The sequence below is a fragment of the Ursus arctos genome, unplaced genomic scaffold (genome assembly GCF_023065955.2).
Source record: "Ursus arctos isolate Adak ecotype North America unplaced genomic scaffold, UrsArc2.0 scaffold_3, whole genome shotgun sequence".
In the NCBI taxonomy this organism is placed as follows: Eukaryota; Metazoa; Chordata; class Mammalia; order Carnivora; family Ursidae; genus Ursus; species Ursus arctos.
The window spans coordinates 36,211,024-36,227,340 of record NW_026622985.1 but is presented as its reverse complement, the minus strand read 5'-3'; the positions used below and the strand labels follow the sequence as shown (position 1 = coordinate 36,227,340).

General features: G+C 36.9%; 1 protein-coding gene across 2 annotated transcripts; it reads left to right on the top strand.

Annotated features, from left to right (window-relative positions):
• Nucleotides 1-2,798: 2,798 nt before the first annotated feature.
• PDK4 (pyruvate dehydrogenase kinase 4) lies at nt 2,799-15,803 on the top strand. 2 transcript variants are annotated; one of them, XM_026506104.4, is made up of 11 exons: nt 2,799-3,484; nt 4,442-4,583; nt 5,854-5,925; nt 6,689-6,873; nt 7,043-7,129; nt 7,618-7,695; nt 9,365-9,441; nt 11,227-11,325; nt 11,551-11,661; nt 11,966-12,079; nt 13,486-15,803. In XM_026506104.4, exons 1-11 carry the CDS (start codon nt 3,355-3,357, stop codon nt 13,627-13,629), a joined length of 1,239 nt encoding a protein of 412 aa, XP_026361889.1. In that variant the 5' UTR covers nt 2,799-3,354; the 3' UTR covers nt 13,630-15,803. The 2 variants fall into 2 exon arrangements, with proteins under 2 accessions (XP_026361889.1, XP_057160462.1); XM_057304479.1 differs by having other exon boundaries at nt 3,118-3,484; nt 11,966-15,803.
• Nucleotides 15,804-16,317: the final 514 nt, after the last annotated feature.

The following is a 16,317-nucleotide window of genomic DNA, read 5'->3' as shown; positions in this document are numbered from 1 at the left end:
CCACCAACATGACACATCGATCAAATCTCTTTTATAAACTGTTTTTAAATGCACTTAATTGTAATTTTTTTGTTCTGAGGATTAAATGATAGTCACATGAATAAAAAAAATTTTTTTTAATTAGCCATTGTTTTTCATCACCCACTATTAGTCTGAGATACCTGAAAGAAGATGTTTTCACAGCAACCAAAGCATCTAGTCCAGCTCCTGGCACCTAGTAGCCTCTAGAAATACCAATTTAAGAAATATCACAGACCAAATGGTGATTTAGGCCTTGCTTTCCCCATCTCTTCACCAATATGCTTCCACCAATATTCCCTTCTCATTCCCCAAAAGAAGGCTGCTAAATTGCCTGTAGTTATCACTTTCTCAGAGAGACCTTTCTTGCCTACCAAATCTAAGGTAGCTCCAGGCCATTATCTATAATCCCCAAGAAAGAATACATCATGACTATTTTGTTCCCTGCTAAAACAGCCATTTCTTAACTAATCATTTGTCTCTTACATATTTTGTAAATAATTTCTTCAAGTCTGCTGTTAATATTTTAACTTTAAATATTCTCTATATATTCTATTACACACACACACACACACACACACACACATACATACATATATTCGGCAAAATACATACACACTCTCTCTTACTTCCATCATGGCTTTTGAAGTTCTTGATATATATATACATTTTTTAATGCTCCCTTCCAATATGTTTCTAGAGGTGAAAAAGTTGAAAGAGCATCTTTTTAAGGGTCTTGAAGCATTTCGTCAAATTAAATATCTCCAGCCCTCTGGCAAAAGTGTCACTTGCATTCTTAAAGCTCTACCAGTGGCCTTATGTTATCAGATTCTGCTAGGCAAGCTGAATAGAATTAACTTGATGCTACGTAAGCATACTCTTGAAAATTTCAGGAATTGGGTCCTCAAGCAGGGGTACTTTGATACTCCTCCCTGCTCACCAGCACCAAATCATTTGGTAGTCCTCTCACAGTTTACCTTTACTTGAATGAATGTACAAATTTGTCCATACCCATTGCCCCCAAATAATAATTCTCTTTGCTTTACTTCCATAGAGACTGGATAACCTCCAAGATCTGTGGTCAGACAGAGAAGACAAGTGCCACTGTCTTTCCAGGTCACTCTCTAATCATGGTATAATACACAGTGATTTAGCCAACTGTGTAAACAACTTTACCTAGCTATTCCGACCCAGTTATCATAAATGTTGCCAATTATAACAGTTTCCATCATAGAGAAATGACCCTAGAAGAATGCAGTGCCCTGTGAGCATAATCCGGTAAATATTATTGGACGGGATGACATGGAGACAAAAGTTTGGTGACCTAAGTACACACTTAGCACTGAGCCATCTCTGTGAACATCATATGACTTCCCCTGATCTTTAATCATCCAGCAACATGTAGGGCAGTAGTGCTGGGTAAGCCAAGACAGTACTCAGTGGGGCTTTCCTGAATTAGACCTGTCTGTAATACATCATTTTCCATGGCCTTTCCTCTGCAAATTAAAGAGTGTAATTCTTTATAATATACATTTTTGCCTATTCTAGATCCCACAGACGTGGAAAGAAAAGCAAACACATTCTTTTACTACTATTCTTAAGATGTAATCCAGGGGGGAAAAAGTGCGGTGGATTTTTACCTTAAATTTTTCTTGCTTCATCAGAGAGAGTTTTATTTTATTGTTTGGTTTCTTGTACACATTGTTTTGTTTTTCTTTTTTCTTTTTTTTCTTGCTTCATCAAACTGTACAAATATGTAATAAAGGATTTGGCGTACAAAAATACACATCTTAGGGGTACCTGGGTAACTCACTCAGTTGATCATCCCACTCTTGATTTCAGCTCAGGTCATGATCTGGGGGTGGTGGGATCAAGGTCCATGTCCAGCTTCGTCCTGCCTGGAGCCTGCTTAAGATTTTCTCTCTCTCTTCCTCTGCCCCTTGCCCCCACTTGCACACACACTCTCCTTCTCTTTCTCTCTCTCTCTAAACACACACACACACACACATATAAATCATAGTGGTATCAAAACCTATCTCCAAGGGTAGATGCAAGTTAGAGCTTCCCCAATGTTTCCACAACTGTTTAAGCTTAAGTAGTGATAAAGCAGGGTAGGAATCACAAAGATACACCAGACTTGGTCCCAACCCTGATCTTTTTCAGGGAAAGGGATTCAGAGAGGTCAATACAATAATAAAAAAGCTACAATATAATATCCTAAGTGACAAAGACCATATTGGAAGAAGCATGGAGGAGAGGACTTCAGGAAAGATCTCTTGCAGCACATAGTTTGTGCTAGATATTTAAGAGTAGAAAAGAATGTCTCAGACAAAGATTTGGATTAAGGACATACTATACAGGAGGTCAGAGCGAATAAATTCTCTGATGGTAGAAGGCGGCAAGTTGACAAATTTATCCCTTTATAACTTTGTTTTTAATTAACAGAGTTAAACCTAATGAACAGACTGTATTAACGGAGAAAAACAAATTGATGGCCTTTTATGGCCGCAGGAAAAAAAAATAAAGTATTTGGGAAGTTACTGAAGCCGAAGTCTCACCAAAAAGAACTTCCAGTTCCTGACTTGAACTGTTCGCTCCTGGAGAAAAGACCAGTAGTCTTTACACTAGTTCTTTCTCTCACTGTCCAATGGCAGAGAAGCTCATATTTTTACATGCAGCTGATTGGCTACTGTAAAAAGCCCGCTCTGAGCAAGAACCAACGACATCCCGGAGCTCAGACTCTTGGAAATAGTTTCTGGTCAGGAATGCGTGACATTGAGACAGTCTCTCCTTGTAAACAAGGACGAGTATGGGCGGTCCCCCAGCCCACGCGATCCGGGGCTCTGTCCCAAGTGGCTGATCTTTAGCCCATATACCTCCCGATGCCCGCTTCACCTGCCTTTTCACAGCCCCGGGCACTGGTGCCAAGTCTCTCCACCGACAGGACTCCGCGGCCGGGGGGGCGGGGCCCAAAGTTCTTTATCTGAGCTGATTGGCGCGGCCCCAGTTCTGGACTAGTCTCCAAGTCCCAGTGACTCCTCCCCTTTGGAGTGGGGGTGGGGGGCGTGCCGGGAAACAAATAAAACCGCGGGAGGCGACTGGTGGTAGCCAGACGCGAACTTGAGTCTCCAGCCAGTCGCGGCTCCTCGCACTCACTGCCGGCCTCCTCCACTCGGAAGCACCCCAGAATCTCAGCCCAGATCGGGTGCACGAGCCAGCCCACCTGCCCTCACTGCCCAAACGCGCACCGCCCCCACCTGGGTCCCAGGTTCTGCTTTTCTCAGCCTTCGTCCCTCAAGCCAGCCCCAGCGCTTGCCAGACAGGGTGGGCATCAAGATGAAGGCGGCCCGCTTCGTGATGCGCAGCACCGGCTCACTGAGCAGCGCCAGCCTGGTGCCCCGCGAGGTTGAGCATTTTTCACGCTACAGCCCGTCCCCACTATCCATGAAGCAACTCCTGGACTTTGGTGAGCTGGGAAGTAGGGCCGGGTGGGGGCGCTGGGGTTGGGGAGCTTCCTTAACTTTCAGTCCTTGTGCAGGGAGAGCAGAGCTCATTGCTTAAACTAGCTGGAGTCTGCTATCCTGCTGAACCCTGGAGCCTCGACGCCAGTGCACCTTGTCCTTTCTTAGATCTCTCTTATTTCTGACAGTTTGTGCTTATAGGTCAAGGCCGCTTGCTGACCCACTGATGCTGGATGGTTTGAGCTCATCTTTCCGTCCAAAGCTTCCAGTCAAAATATTTTGCTTTGCGGCACCATTTAACAATGAATTAAAAAACTTTATCCCCTCCTTCACAGTATAATACTTTTTGGGGAGGATTCCTAATGTTATAAAGTAGCTTCATATTAATTCAGATTTTATCCCTTAGCCACCTTCCACCTGTTCACAGGGTATATACATCTCTCTGCATTGCTAACAGATTTGTCTCTTTACCATTATGGTTTTCCATATATTTGCATTACTGCCAAAAATGTTTACAAACTTCTGCAGTGATCTTACAAGGAAAACTTCAAGGATTTAAACTTGGTATTATTTATCACTAATGTGGGAACATCGTAACTCCTACCCACCCTGTGATCCCTCTACTCCAATTTCATATCTAGAACTCTCTGAACGATGTTGGGTTGACACTGTGGTGTTGACTGAGCTATGGGATAGTCTGACTTCATGGAAGTGAATCCTCTTCCAAAAAAAGAAAACAATAATTCTCATATTGGTCATTTTTTTTACAAAGAAAGTAAAGAAAAAAAACAATGAAAAAGGAGGTAACTTACTTCTTCTTAGTATAAACAGTAACCCAACTGAGGGTGAAACTATAAGTTTATGATATGTGTGTGTGTTCAGTATTGTATAGTTAATGCTATTCAAATGTATCATTTAGAGCTACTTTTTTCCCGAAACTAAACAAATGTTATTTATTACAGGTTCAGAAAATGCATGTGAAAGAACTTCTTTTGCATTTTTGAGACAAGAATTGCCTGTGAGGCTAGCCAATATCCTGAAGGAAATTGATATCCTCCCTGATCGATTAGTCAAGACTTCTTCAGTGCAATTAGTTAAAAGCTGGTAAGTGGTGAATCATTCTGAAACAGTCTCTATTTTTAAAGACACGTATCTGAGTATGAATTCTTATAATACATTAACATTATAATTGGAAAACAGGTGGTCTGAACAGTAAACATTTTTGAAAGATGTAAAGATGTTTTTAGTAATTTAGGGTAAGTTATCATAAGAACAGTTACAAAGCTACAAACAGACATCTTGCCCTGAAAAAGTACATATTTTCACAATATAATTGTATTTTAAATAATAAAAGACAGAGTTTGATATTGCACACGGAATCCTACCCTAGAAATATACAGAAGGACTACTATTTGGAGGGTCTAATCTTTGCTAGTTACAAACCAATAATCCGCAGGCTTTCGGTTCAAATCCTGCCTCTGCCTCTTCCTAGTTTTTGGGGAATTTCTTGGCAAGTATCTTAAATTTTCTATGCCTCAATTCCCCCATCTGTTACTGAGGAAAATAAAGTATATGCTTCAAAGGGTTATGTGAGTGAAATTAAATGAGCTAATCCATAAAAAAGTACTTGCAAGAGTACCTGGCACTCAGCCAGCACTTAATAATTGTCAGTTATTATCACCTCATTTTACAGATAAGGGTACTGAGGCTTAGAGAGGGTAGATCACCCAAAGTAACAGATTTTCAGAGGATAGGACCACGGTACCCCTGAGGCAGATATACACCAGAGCCTCACCCTAATCCACTGACTACACAGCTTTTTGTTTATTGATTTAAGAAATATATATATATTTAAAATACTGTAAATATGTATTGTATAATTACATATATTATAAATATAAATATACAATATATATTATAACTATAAGTATTATAGTTATATAAATATAAATATTGTATATTATAAATATATATTATTAAACAATTACAATCTGAAATACATCATCCATAGTATTTACTGCTGCTTTCACAACTTCTACTCACCTATGAATGAATATAGTAGGAAAAAATAAGAAGCCTTCCTTAAAAAGTTGTTTCTAAGTATTATAAAAAAAGAAAACATTTGCCAGATAAAACAAAAAACTGACTACTGATCTGTAATGATTAAAGAAATATAAATTTTAAATAGGAAAGTTGAGGGTTAAGGTCATAGTTTCCTTGTTTTGTTTTTTAGATACAGTGTTTTCCAGGTGTTTTAAAGGAAAGTTTCAATTTTAAACATTATACTTTCTCTTTTCCATCATTTTGAAATGATGTAGCCACTTGTATCTGACTATTCAATTTTAAAACTTAAAGCACACCTGTCACTTTACAGGTATATCCAGAGCCTGATGGATTTGGTGGAATTCCATGAGAAAAGCCCAGAGGACCAGAAAGCATTATCAGAGTAAGTTCTATGCATTAGAATACATGTCTAAAACTTCGACTATTTCCAGACATACTCCAAAGATTTTTTTTAGACATAAATTAAAGGAGCTACAATTCTGAATAATAAGTAACCTCCCCCTTACAAATGACAAGTTTTGACTTGTTGGTTTTTTAAAAGTGATAAGGAAGGATGGCATTGAAAATGATGCTTAGTATGAACAAGTGTGGGGAACTTCTTATTATTAAGGAAATCTATTTTTACTATAAATTTAGTCTGATGATTAGCTTCACAGGTGGATTTACTATTACACAGTATTACTATATGTCATTGTCACTGGAGATTGAACATTTTCTTTCAGAGTAACTGATAGTTTCTGGCTATAAGAATAGGAAAGAAGAAACTTTTTATAAATCTGAGAAGAAATCTTGAAGGTTTTTTCCACAATGGCACTCTAGAATTCTCTTTAATATTAATTCTTTTTAATTATTATTTTTTAAAAAGGAGGCTTAATGAATTCTTAGAATGAATTCACCCGTTAGAAAGCTGGTATTTTTACGTTAAGCTAGAAACAAAATAAATCTTTTTGTGATACTGTCTCCTCTATTGTAGTTGAGGAATCTCTAGTGAGAACCTTCATAAAGCTTCATCCAAACATTTTATCATTTGATTTCCTTAGATGGATACTTAAAAAAGGCTTTAGCCCTCTTTGAAGTAGTCTAAGGAGTATAAGTGAATGAAACTTACTGGAACTTTCAGTAACTGTAAATGTGTTTTGGCTTAGTTTTGTAGATACGCTCATCAAAGTTCGAAATAGACACCACAATGTAGTTCCAACCATGGCACAAGGAATCATCGAATATAAAGATGGCTGCACAGTTGACCCAGTCACCAATCAAAATCTCCAGTATTTCTTGGATCGATTTTACATGAACCGTATTTCTACGCGGATGCTGATGAACCAGCATAGTAAGTTAGCTCATCATGGTCATGACACACTGAGAAGGGTGTAGAATATAAGCCATACCCCAACCAGAGGTTTCATTATTCAGGGGGCTCACATTCTTTTTCAGTGGTAGTTTTAATTACAATTATCCTGCTTTTTATAACAATATCCTTCGTTTTTATTTTTCAACAGTTCTTATATTTAGTGACTCACAGACAGGAAACCCAACTCACATTGGAAGCATTGATCCAAGCTGTGATGTGGCAGCCGTGGTCCAAGGTAATTTCTAGATTTTTGCATTTCCCTTACTGAAAATGGACACTATGTGATTGACATATCTATAGATGAGGTGACTTTGTGAATAAATTTATATTCGGAGTGTTCCGTTTATAGTTTTATAAATACTGTCATGAAGTTCCTTCGCTTTTGAGAGTCAGGGTTTAAACATTCATTAATAACATAAAAATCCAGACATTAATGGGTAATGTGCCATATTCTTATATATTGTATTCAATCTCTGAAGTGTGCATATTCCTATTGGCACAGCTATAACTTCAACACTGTCTTAATTTTTTATTCAATAAAATATTAAAGAGGTATTTTTTCATATATATATATATATATATATATATATATATATATATATATATAGTCCTGTACTCTAATGAATATTCTAGATTAAGGGTAGTACACACACTGAAGATCATGTGAAAATTTTACTTGGCACAAATTCCTTTCATCATTAAGAAAAAAACCTTCTATTTCAGATGCCTTTGAGTGTTCAAAGATGCTTTGTGACCAGTATTATTTAACATCTCCAGAATTAAAGCTCACACAAGTGAATGGTAAGCTACAAATAAAACATATTTTAATCTATGGGAAATTCACTGTTCTCCCAGTAAGATTACTTCTTGTAAACACAAAGCAACTTCTGTGCGCCTTTTCTCCCTTCTGAACTTGTCTAGAATTTGTACGCTTCTTTTTTGAAGCCGAAGTTCTCTTCATCTCAATTGGAAAGTTCCAGTTGAGCGTATTCAGTTGCTAATGATGATTCATAAAGAGGAATGGTTTGAATAAATACATTAGGGTTTAGAGTAGCAATCTTGCAGAATATGGGGGTCAGGGAGGCCAGAAGTAGGAGGAACCACTTGGTAGTAGGAACATCCTCCTGGAGAAGTTACTCATAAGACCTGGAAACAAAAACACTTTAAATTGTACTGTAAGAAATAAGCCAGTCATGGAACAAATACTGTGGGATTCCACTTATCAGAAGTATGTAAAATGTTAAATTCAGAGAGGCAGAAAGTAGAATGGTGGTTGCCAGAGGTTGGGGGCTGGGGTAAATAGGAAGTTGCTGTTTAATGGGTATAAAATTTCAATTATGCAAGATGAATAAGTTCTAGAAATCCACTGTACAACATCATGCCTACAGCTAAGAATACTATATTGTACACTTAGAAATTTAAGAAGGTAGGTCTCATGTTAAATGTTTTTTTAAAAATGTCTTTAAATTACAAAAAAAAATGTTTAATTGCACTGTAAGTAAACACCACAGTTTTGGAAACAGAGCATACTTCAGTGGCTTCACCTCTAGGGTACCCCACATTCAAGTGATAATATGATGAGTGCAAGACACTGTTCTTATCTTATCCCATAGTGCTTTTCAGAGCAGGACAGTTAAAATTAAGTTGCTCAAATTAAAAGTACCCTAACTCATGGACTGGGGATATGTACACATAACTGATTGCTAAATTAAAAATAGGAATACAAATAAAGATTGAAAAATATCTCTAAGAATTAACAGCAGTGTTGCATAATACGTGTAGATAAACCGCTTGAACTGTTTGATAAAATAAAGAGGGAATTGTGCCAGACCTTCTGTTTTCTGATTCAAACTTTGCCAAGGCCTGGGACACCAAAGAATAATACTTTTATTTTTCTTCTCAAACAGTATTATGAGGTTTTTGTTTCTCTGTTTTCTTTCGCCTCTCGGTGAAATGTAAGCATATTTAGCCTGTAAGATTTAGTGTTTGGGTGAGAATAATCAAAAGAATAATCAAATGTGTTATTTTCCCATAAAATATGAAAATTATAGCTAATATTAATTTCAGTATTATACTATGGACACATGAGTTTTTTTCTTCTTTCTTAAAATGTATATGATTTTAACTCTGAAGTAGCCCAGTATGAAAGTTGTGAAAGCAGAAACAAATAATCCACGTAATCTAATTTATAGCACCCTTGTCATGCACTTCATCTGACCTTATACATTTGTAGAGAAATGCAAAAATTAATCATAGAGCACAAGGCAGCAACTGTAATAGCATTTTGAAAATAAGCCAGTTGTGTTTACTGTTAAAGAGGGAAGATCCTAGGGTAGAATTTCAGAGTAAAGGAAGATGGAGAGTATTCAAATCTTGGGAATAAGGAGTCTCTATTAATCAAATAGATACAGAAGTTTGTTTTAATGAAATACTTGTTTACCAGTTCTAAATGAGCTTATTTTTTTTCTAGGAAAATCGCCAGGCCAACCAATTCACATTGTGTATGTACCTTCTCACCTTCATCATATGCTCTTCGAACTATTCAAGGTATGACACTTCACAATACTTGCAATTTTGCTTTGTTTTTAATTCACAGGTTACATTTTTATTTCCTTTATCATTTCCCACTAAGTGGGAGCCTCACTATCTTCTCCCAAACATTCTTCAGGGCTCCTAACAGAAAGAAGCTACAGTTAGTGCTGGAAAGGGCACATGCGGCTCATTAGAGCATCCGCACATATTGGAGAATGCGCAATACGATTCACGATGTCTTAGTGCTCCCTGCTCTTCTTATTTTTTCAGTGTCCAACAAAGCACTAGTCATTCATGCATATGTTAAGGAAGGTCAGGGGGTGAATGCTTCGGTGAATGGGGCCTTGTTACCTCCACCCCCGCAGGATGGTCCAGCTCCGAATCCAGACATTCAGGTCCAGAGTTGTTGCAGGTGGCAGGGCTCCAACCTGAGTCTAGAATGCACTCAGAAGGGAGTCAGTTCCCTCCATGATCAACTTTAATGTGCATATGAATCATCTGGGGTATTGTTAACATTCTGATTCAGTGGGACTAGGGTGGGGCCTGGGGTTTAGAATTTGTAATAAGCCAACGGGTGATGCTGCTGGTCTACACTCCACACTTTCTACAGCAAGACTGTAGGACAGTGTTTCTCAAACTTCAGTATGCATTGAAATCACCTGGAGGGCTTCTTAAAAGACAGATTCTTAGGCTCTGGCCCAGAGATTTGATTCTGTACATCTGAGAATTTGCATTTCTAACAAGCTCAAGTAGGATGTGAATGTTACTGGTCTGAGGTAGCCAGGTACCTAGAATCAAATCCTGTCCTGGGTTCTACCAACTGTACTTACACCAAAAAAAAAAAAAAAAGTAAAGAAAAAACACCTGAACCTTCGTAACCCTTTCCAGGAGTCTCCTGGACTCCTGGAGGAGGAAGACTTAAAAAAATGAAATTTGCCTCTAATTCTGATATAACTTTTCTCAGAACTTACTATTTCCTACCTTATTCTAATGTTAGTGCAATGAGGTATCTATTGTACTACAGACATCTGATCTATTTTCTTTTACTTCAGCTAATGATTAGAACTTAGTATTATATAGAATCCAGAAAGCAGATAATGTACCACAGGGAGGTTAGAGAGGAAAACGGGTGACATAAACCAAAACTTTATCTGTATGAGACTCATCCAGTTGTCTGCAAACTTGTTTGAGTTTCTTCTCTGTTAAAGGACAAAAGATACTTTTTTCACTGATTTCATTTACTTTTAAATTGAACGGTCCAACTCCTAGTTATTTTGCCATCATTGGTAAAAGTTAAGATGATAATCAAATGCAAATTGAAATTTAATTTAGAATTATTTACTATCCTTTTAAATAGTAACAACCTTTCCCAGCAAGTTTTATAAAAGCCAATAAATTGGTTCAATGATTCACTGTTCATTTGTTATGTAATAGTCTTTGGTGGTTGGATATAAAATGTAATGGAAAGACAGAAAAGAGAAAACCGGGAAATGGACTATAAAAACCAATTTCTACATTTAAATTAAGCTTACAAATAAGAACTTGACAGCTAGCAGAATTGTTTTTCCATTAGACATTACTCCCAGGAGCTATATTACATGGTAAATGAATATTTTTCATTATACATCCTGCATGACACATTCATAAATGGCTATTTACAGAGCTTTTACTACTAACTTAAAAAAAAAATAGGAACTTTGAATTACCCTCTGTGCTGCTTTTATTTTAAACATAAAAAACAGTTATTTATTGTTTCTCATTCTTCTGCCATTGAATTCCTTATGGTTTTGATTTCTTTAGAATGCAATGAGGGCAACAGTCGAACACCAGGAAAATTGGCCTTCCCTTACACCAATTGAAGTGATTGTTGTCTTGGGAAAAGAAGATCTTACAATTAAGGTAACCATTCTCTGTTGTTCTTTTGAGTCTCTCTTGAGATAAGGTGTCAATAATAATAAATAATAAATAATAATAAATAATAAATAAATAATAAATAATAATAAAGCTCTCTGCTTTGAGCAGCAGATCAAAGTCATGTACACCAGGTGACTTTTAAATAAAAGAAAAAATTTGTAGATCTACCAATGCACCTTGTTTTTAATGCATAGCTTTGGTCTGTTTAAGATTTCAGACAGAGGAGGTGGCGTTCCCCTGAGGATCATTGAGCGCCTCTTTAGTTACACTTACTCCACTGCACCAACGCCCGTGATGGATAATTCCCGGAATGCTCCTTTGGTAAGACCAATTAAATAGCTAAGTTCATCCCAGCCACCTAGTTCTCAATGTAAAGCAAGGATTAGAAGGAAGTATGTAGGCAAGTTAGTCAATTTAGTTAAATTGGGCATGGGGTTATGAGAAAGCATGAGAAAGCAAGCTGAAGACGGTGAAACGATTTATGAGAGGTCTCTGATTGGAAGCAGAAAATACTTATCTGGGTTCTAGAACATCAGGAGCAGGGAGGATAATAACTCCTTCCTACGTTTTGTGTTTCAGTGAGCATGTCCACTTCTTTGCCAATAACTGATCTTTTTCCCTCTAGGCCGGTTTTGGTTACGGCTTGCCAATTTCTCGTCTCTATGCCAAGTACTTTCAAGGAGATCTGAATCTCTACTCTATGTCAGGATATGGAACAGATGCCATCATCTATTTAAAGGTATCCCTTCAATTCAGTAGAAACAATCATGTTTCTGTTTTTTTAAAGATTTTATTTATTTGTTTATTTGAGAGAGGGAGTTCGAGCAGGGGAAGGGGCAGAAGAAGAGGGAGAGAAAGAATCTCAGATGGACTCCCCACTGAGTGTGGGGCCCGACTTGGGGCTCGATCTCATCATGAACCTGAGATCATGACCTGAGGTGAAATCAAGAGTCGGATGCCCAACCGACTGAGCCACCCAGGCACCCCGAAACAATATTTCTGAAAGCCATGCTTCTTTTCAGCCCCAACTTGAATTACAGCCCCACAGTGAATTCCCCAAACTGAGTTAATGCAAATAATGACCACAAGTCATTTTATTTTCTGTTTGGTATGTGTAGACGTACTATTTAATATTTAATATGATAACTTACCAATTAGAAGTGGGACCAGGCTCCCTGCTTCAAGTGAAGCAAAATTGTTTCTCAAGAAGCATATTAGTTTCCAAGTGAGGAGATCCCCAGGTGAATTTTTTAAACCAACACCTTTTGGCATCTGTGAGAATAGCTGTACCTTTGTTTTACTTAAACTCGTGGGAAATATATGGTAATAATGTTCCAGCCTAGAAAACAACTGATACCAAGATATGCAAGACCTTAAAAGCTGACCTTATTAGAAATCCAGGGAAGGAAAAGCTAACTGCTTACAAGCTGTCAGTGGGATGTCTGGCATTTCCTGATTAAACTTTAAAACTTGGTACAAGTTTTTTTCTATTTCTGATAAAGCCTCAATGTATTTGGTAAGGTCACTGCCCTGATTCGTTAATTGTTTTCCAGCTGTTTGAATTGAAAATGTATTTACAGATTTTAGTAACTAAAACATTAAGCTTGTAGACTCCCATTTTGTGCAAGGGAATTATTTGCTGAGAAGCCTTTGACTATCTGAAATAGTTAATGTATTCATTTCTTAAATGAGCAAAAGTCTTCAAAGTACTGGGAAAGATTAAGAGATGATAGATTGATAGTATCAGATTTTAATAAATTAATAGTATCAGATTAGGACTCTTTATCACCGATACAAAGGTTTTTGTAAAGAATAGCTTTGCCATTCAGTTCTGTCACATCAGCAACATCCGAACAAGGGACGTATGTAAATATTGAAGACAAATTCTGTTCCCCAATTTATAATTGGATATATACTATTTTAGCCCCTACAGGGTAGAAATAAATATTTGTTTTTTACTTTTCTTTTATACACCTCCTAGCATATTATGGGCTATGGTGTGCTCTTATTAACTGAATCGATTACAGGAATGTAGTTGAATGTTTGAATACTTACCTCTGGATTTATTTTGAATAATCACTTCATGTACAAATAATGCCATGAATAATTTCTTTTAGTTGATTTTTCTCCCCCCTCTTCTTTCAGGCTTTATCTTCAGAGTCTGTAGAAAAACTTCCAGTCTTTAACAAATCAGCCTTCAAACATTATCAGATGAGCATCGAGGCTGACGACTGGTGTATCCCAAGCAAGGAACCAAAGAACTTGGCAAAGGAGAAAGTGGCTCTGTGAAGAGGGACACTCAGAACACTTTAAGGGATCAAAGTGGGTCTACGCCAGTGCTGCTTCCTGAATGTTTGCGTGGGAACTCTTGTTTCCTCAAAAACAAACAAAAGCAACAAAAACTCCTTGATCAGAACAGTGGTGCAAAGAGGAACAAAGCCCTCTTCTCTGACCCAGGAAAGTGTAACATAGGCATTATTCTTTAAACCTAGTATAATGTATGAGCTTATGTCAAATCCTGAAGCATGAAAAACCCGTTTGCCATGTCTGTAGCAACAAGGATGGGAATGCAAGCGAAGTGAAGATGTAAGCTAGCACTTGCAGTGGACTGATATTTTAGGCCTGCAGTTGATGGCATAAGATATTGGTATTTATTGCATATCAAGTGTCAATATGCCAATATTTCCCTGCCATCAAAGGGTTGGGGCTTAGTTTACGCTCTGTCATTAGAAATGTATGTAAAGGTGCATTTCCTATATTTCTGTGTGCTTTAGGGAGGAAAAGCTGGTGACTATGTAACATTTACTTTGTATGTTATTTGAATGAAGAGGAATGAGTCAAAATGTTTTATTCCAAGTTGCAGCCAAGGCACTGGGCCAGTATAGAAACTCAGAAGAAAGCCTCTTCTGATAAATACCGCATCTTCATTATGCTGCTCTCCTGTTGACACTTCATGTAATAAGTGAACACTTATTGCCAGGTGCCTGCCTAGTCCTGGGTGAGTTTTAAAATATGCACTGAATTCAGGATGTTGGCGGTTGGAGAGGGAGAAGAATTACCAAAGTGATAACAAAACTATCTCTTGCCTTGCTTTGTTTATAAATGAAATGGTAGATTGGAAAAATCAATGTTCAGGAAAGAAATTATGCATTCAGAACCTTACTCAGTAGGAGGGGCTATTCTCTCCCCTGCAATGGTGGTAATCCAATGATGGCATCCCCTTTCTAGGCTTAAAAAGATATATTTTTGATAGGTGTAATTATATTCTCTACATTCTTGCATTAACATGTCTGTAAAAACAATTCCTAATTATCAAATGGCTCGAGAACATTAGAATTTAAATATGTCTTGGGACATTTTTAACAAATAGCCTGGGAGTAAGAGGTTTTCATGCCAGGAGGCTTTCATTTGAATCATTGAGACTGAGGGCTCATAAATGAAAGTTGTACTGCATATGGAACTTTTGGGGACTTCAAGTATAATAGGTATGTTGACAGGCCAGTCTTGCACATAACCCTCACAGAAGGAAGGAAAAAATGGAAGGAAGGGTAGAAGGGTGCAAGGAAAGGAAGGAAGGAAGGAAGGAAGGAAGGAAGGAAGGAAGGAAGGAAGGAAGGAAGGAAGGGAAGGAAGGAAGGGAAAAAGGAAGGAAGGAAACAGAGGGCAGGCATCTTGCTTTTTCCCCTACAAATTATTTCAAGAAATGATCTATATTTTCATAGATAAATTACTGGCAAGAGTATGAATTGATGTCTTTCAAAAGAGAATGGCTTATTTAAATGGTTCTCTCGCTTTTGTGAGATAATAGGCTTTTCTGAGATAATAAACTCATCTGTGTCAAATTGATGTGTAAACTGGGATATAGAAAAAAACTAGAATTTTCTGCATTGTAAAAGAATCAGTACTGTTTGTATATGTTGAATTTAACATTTGTGTTTAGTTTTGTTGTGGCCTAGAATTGTGGTGCTTCTGGTAGTGGCCATAGAGGCCTCAAATGATTTGTTGTGGATGTCAGACTTTATCATGAGAAGTCCCAGAGAGCGACTTTTCTTGATGGTGGGACTCCGGCTCATGCATTTATCGATTACACAAAACTGTTTGCAATAGCTTATTTGACTTTTCAGTTTCTACTGAATTTAAACAGTTTGCATGTAAATACTTGTATTTACCAAAGATTTAAAGAAGTTGATAAGTAATTAACCCCAACACTGTGAACTATCTTTAAAATACTAGAAACGAAATGTTAATATCACAATAACATAAACTGTGTAAATAGAGTTCTATAAAATAGAAATAGTCTACGTTGGTATTTGTGATATCTGTGGAACAGCTTTAGGATTCTAGCAGATGGATACTGAATGTTCAGGCCCACTTAAGTTATTGATGTATAAATTGTATTTTTGTCTCTATGTACATAAAGATGTAATCGTTTTTATAATAAATATTTTTATTATAACAGTAAACGTGGTTTTTTGAAATTCATTTCTCAAATAGATGGCAAAGTACTAAGAAATATTTGAGGTAAATATTTTCTTCACTTTACATTCAAATCTAATTCATCTGTATATTGGGTACAGCCTTTCAAAAGTATTGAAAGTAACTTAAAATTCTGGTTTTTAAACAAAAGATAAGCACTTTATAGCAGTCCAGAAATTTCTGATTGTCCTTTGCTTTCTCGTGTATGCCCCAGTAGCACATATACATAGTGCACTTATCTACATGAATATATTTAATATATTCAATAATCATTTTTGTGATGTATACATTCTCTACATTTTTTGGGGTAGACTTAGTTTCACTTGGTGACTGTATTTACGTAATAAATACAGTAGAGTACCAAAGTAATTACCTAGATAATTTAGGTTCCCAAACAACTTCTGGATTAAATATCTGAATAATAATAAAGTAGAAATAAGATAGAAATTACTAAATTAATCTTCACACTGTCTTTCTTAACTAATTTAATCCTACTTTATC

Excerpts from the sequence above, each read along its gene's own strand:
- PDK4 (XM_057304479.1), top strand. The coding sequence starts at position 3,355 with ATGAAGGCGGCCCGCTTCGTGATGCGCAGCACCGGCTCACTGAGCAGC. Across the intron at positions 7,130-7,617 it reads TGTGGCAGCCGTGGTCCAAG|ATGCCTTTGAGTGTTCAAAG; the intron begins GTAATTTCTAGA and ends CTTCTATTTCAG. Across the intron at positions 11,662-11,965 it reads ATTCCCGGAATGCTCCTTTG|GCCGGTTTTGGTTACGGCTT; the intron begins GTAAGACCAATT and ends TTTTCCCTCTAG.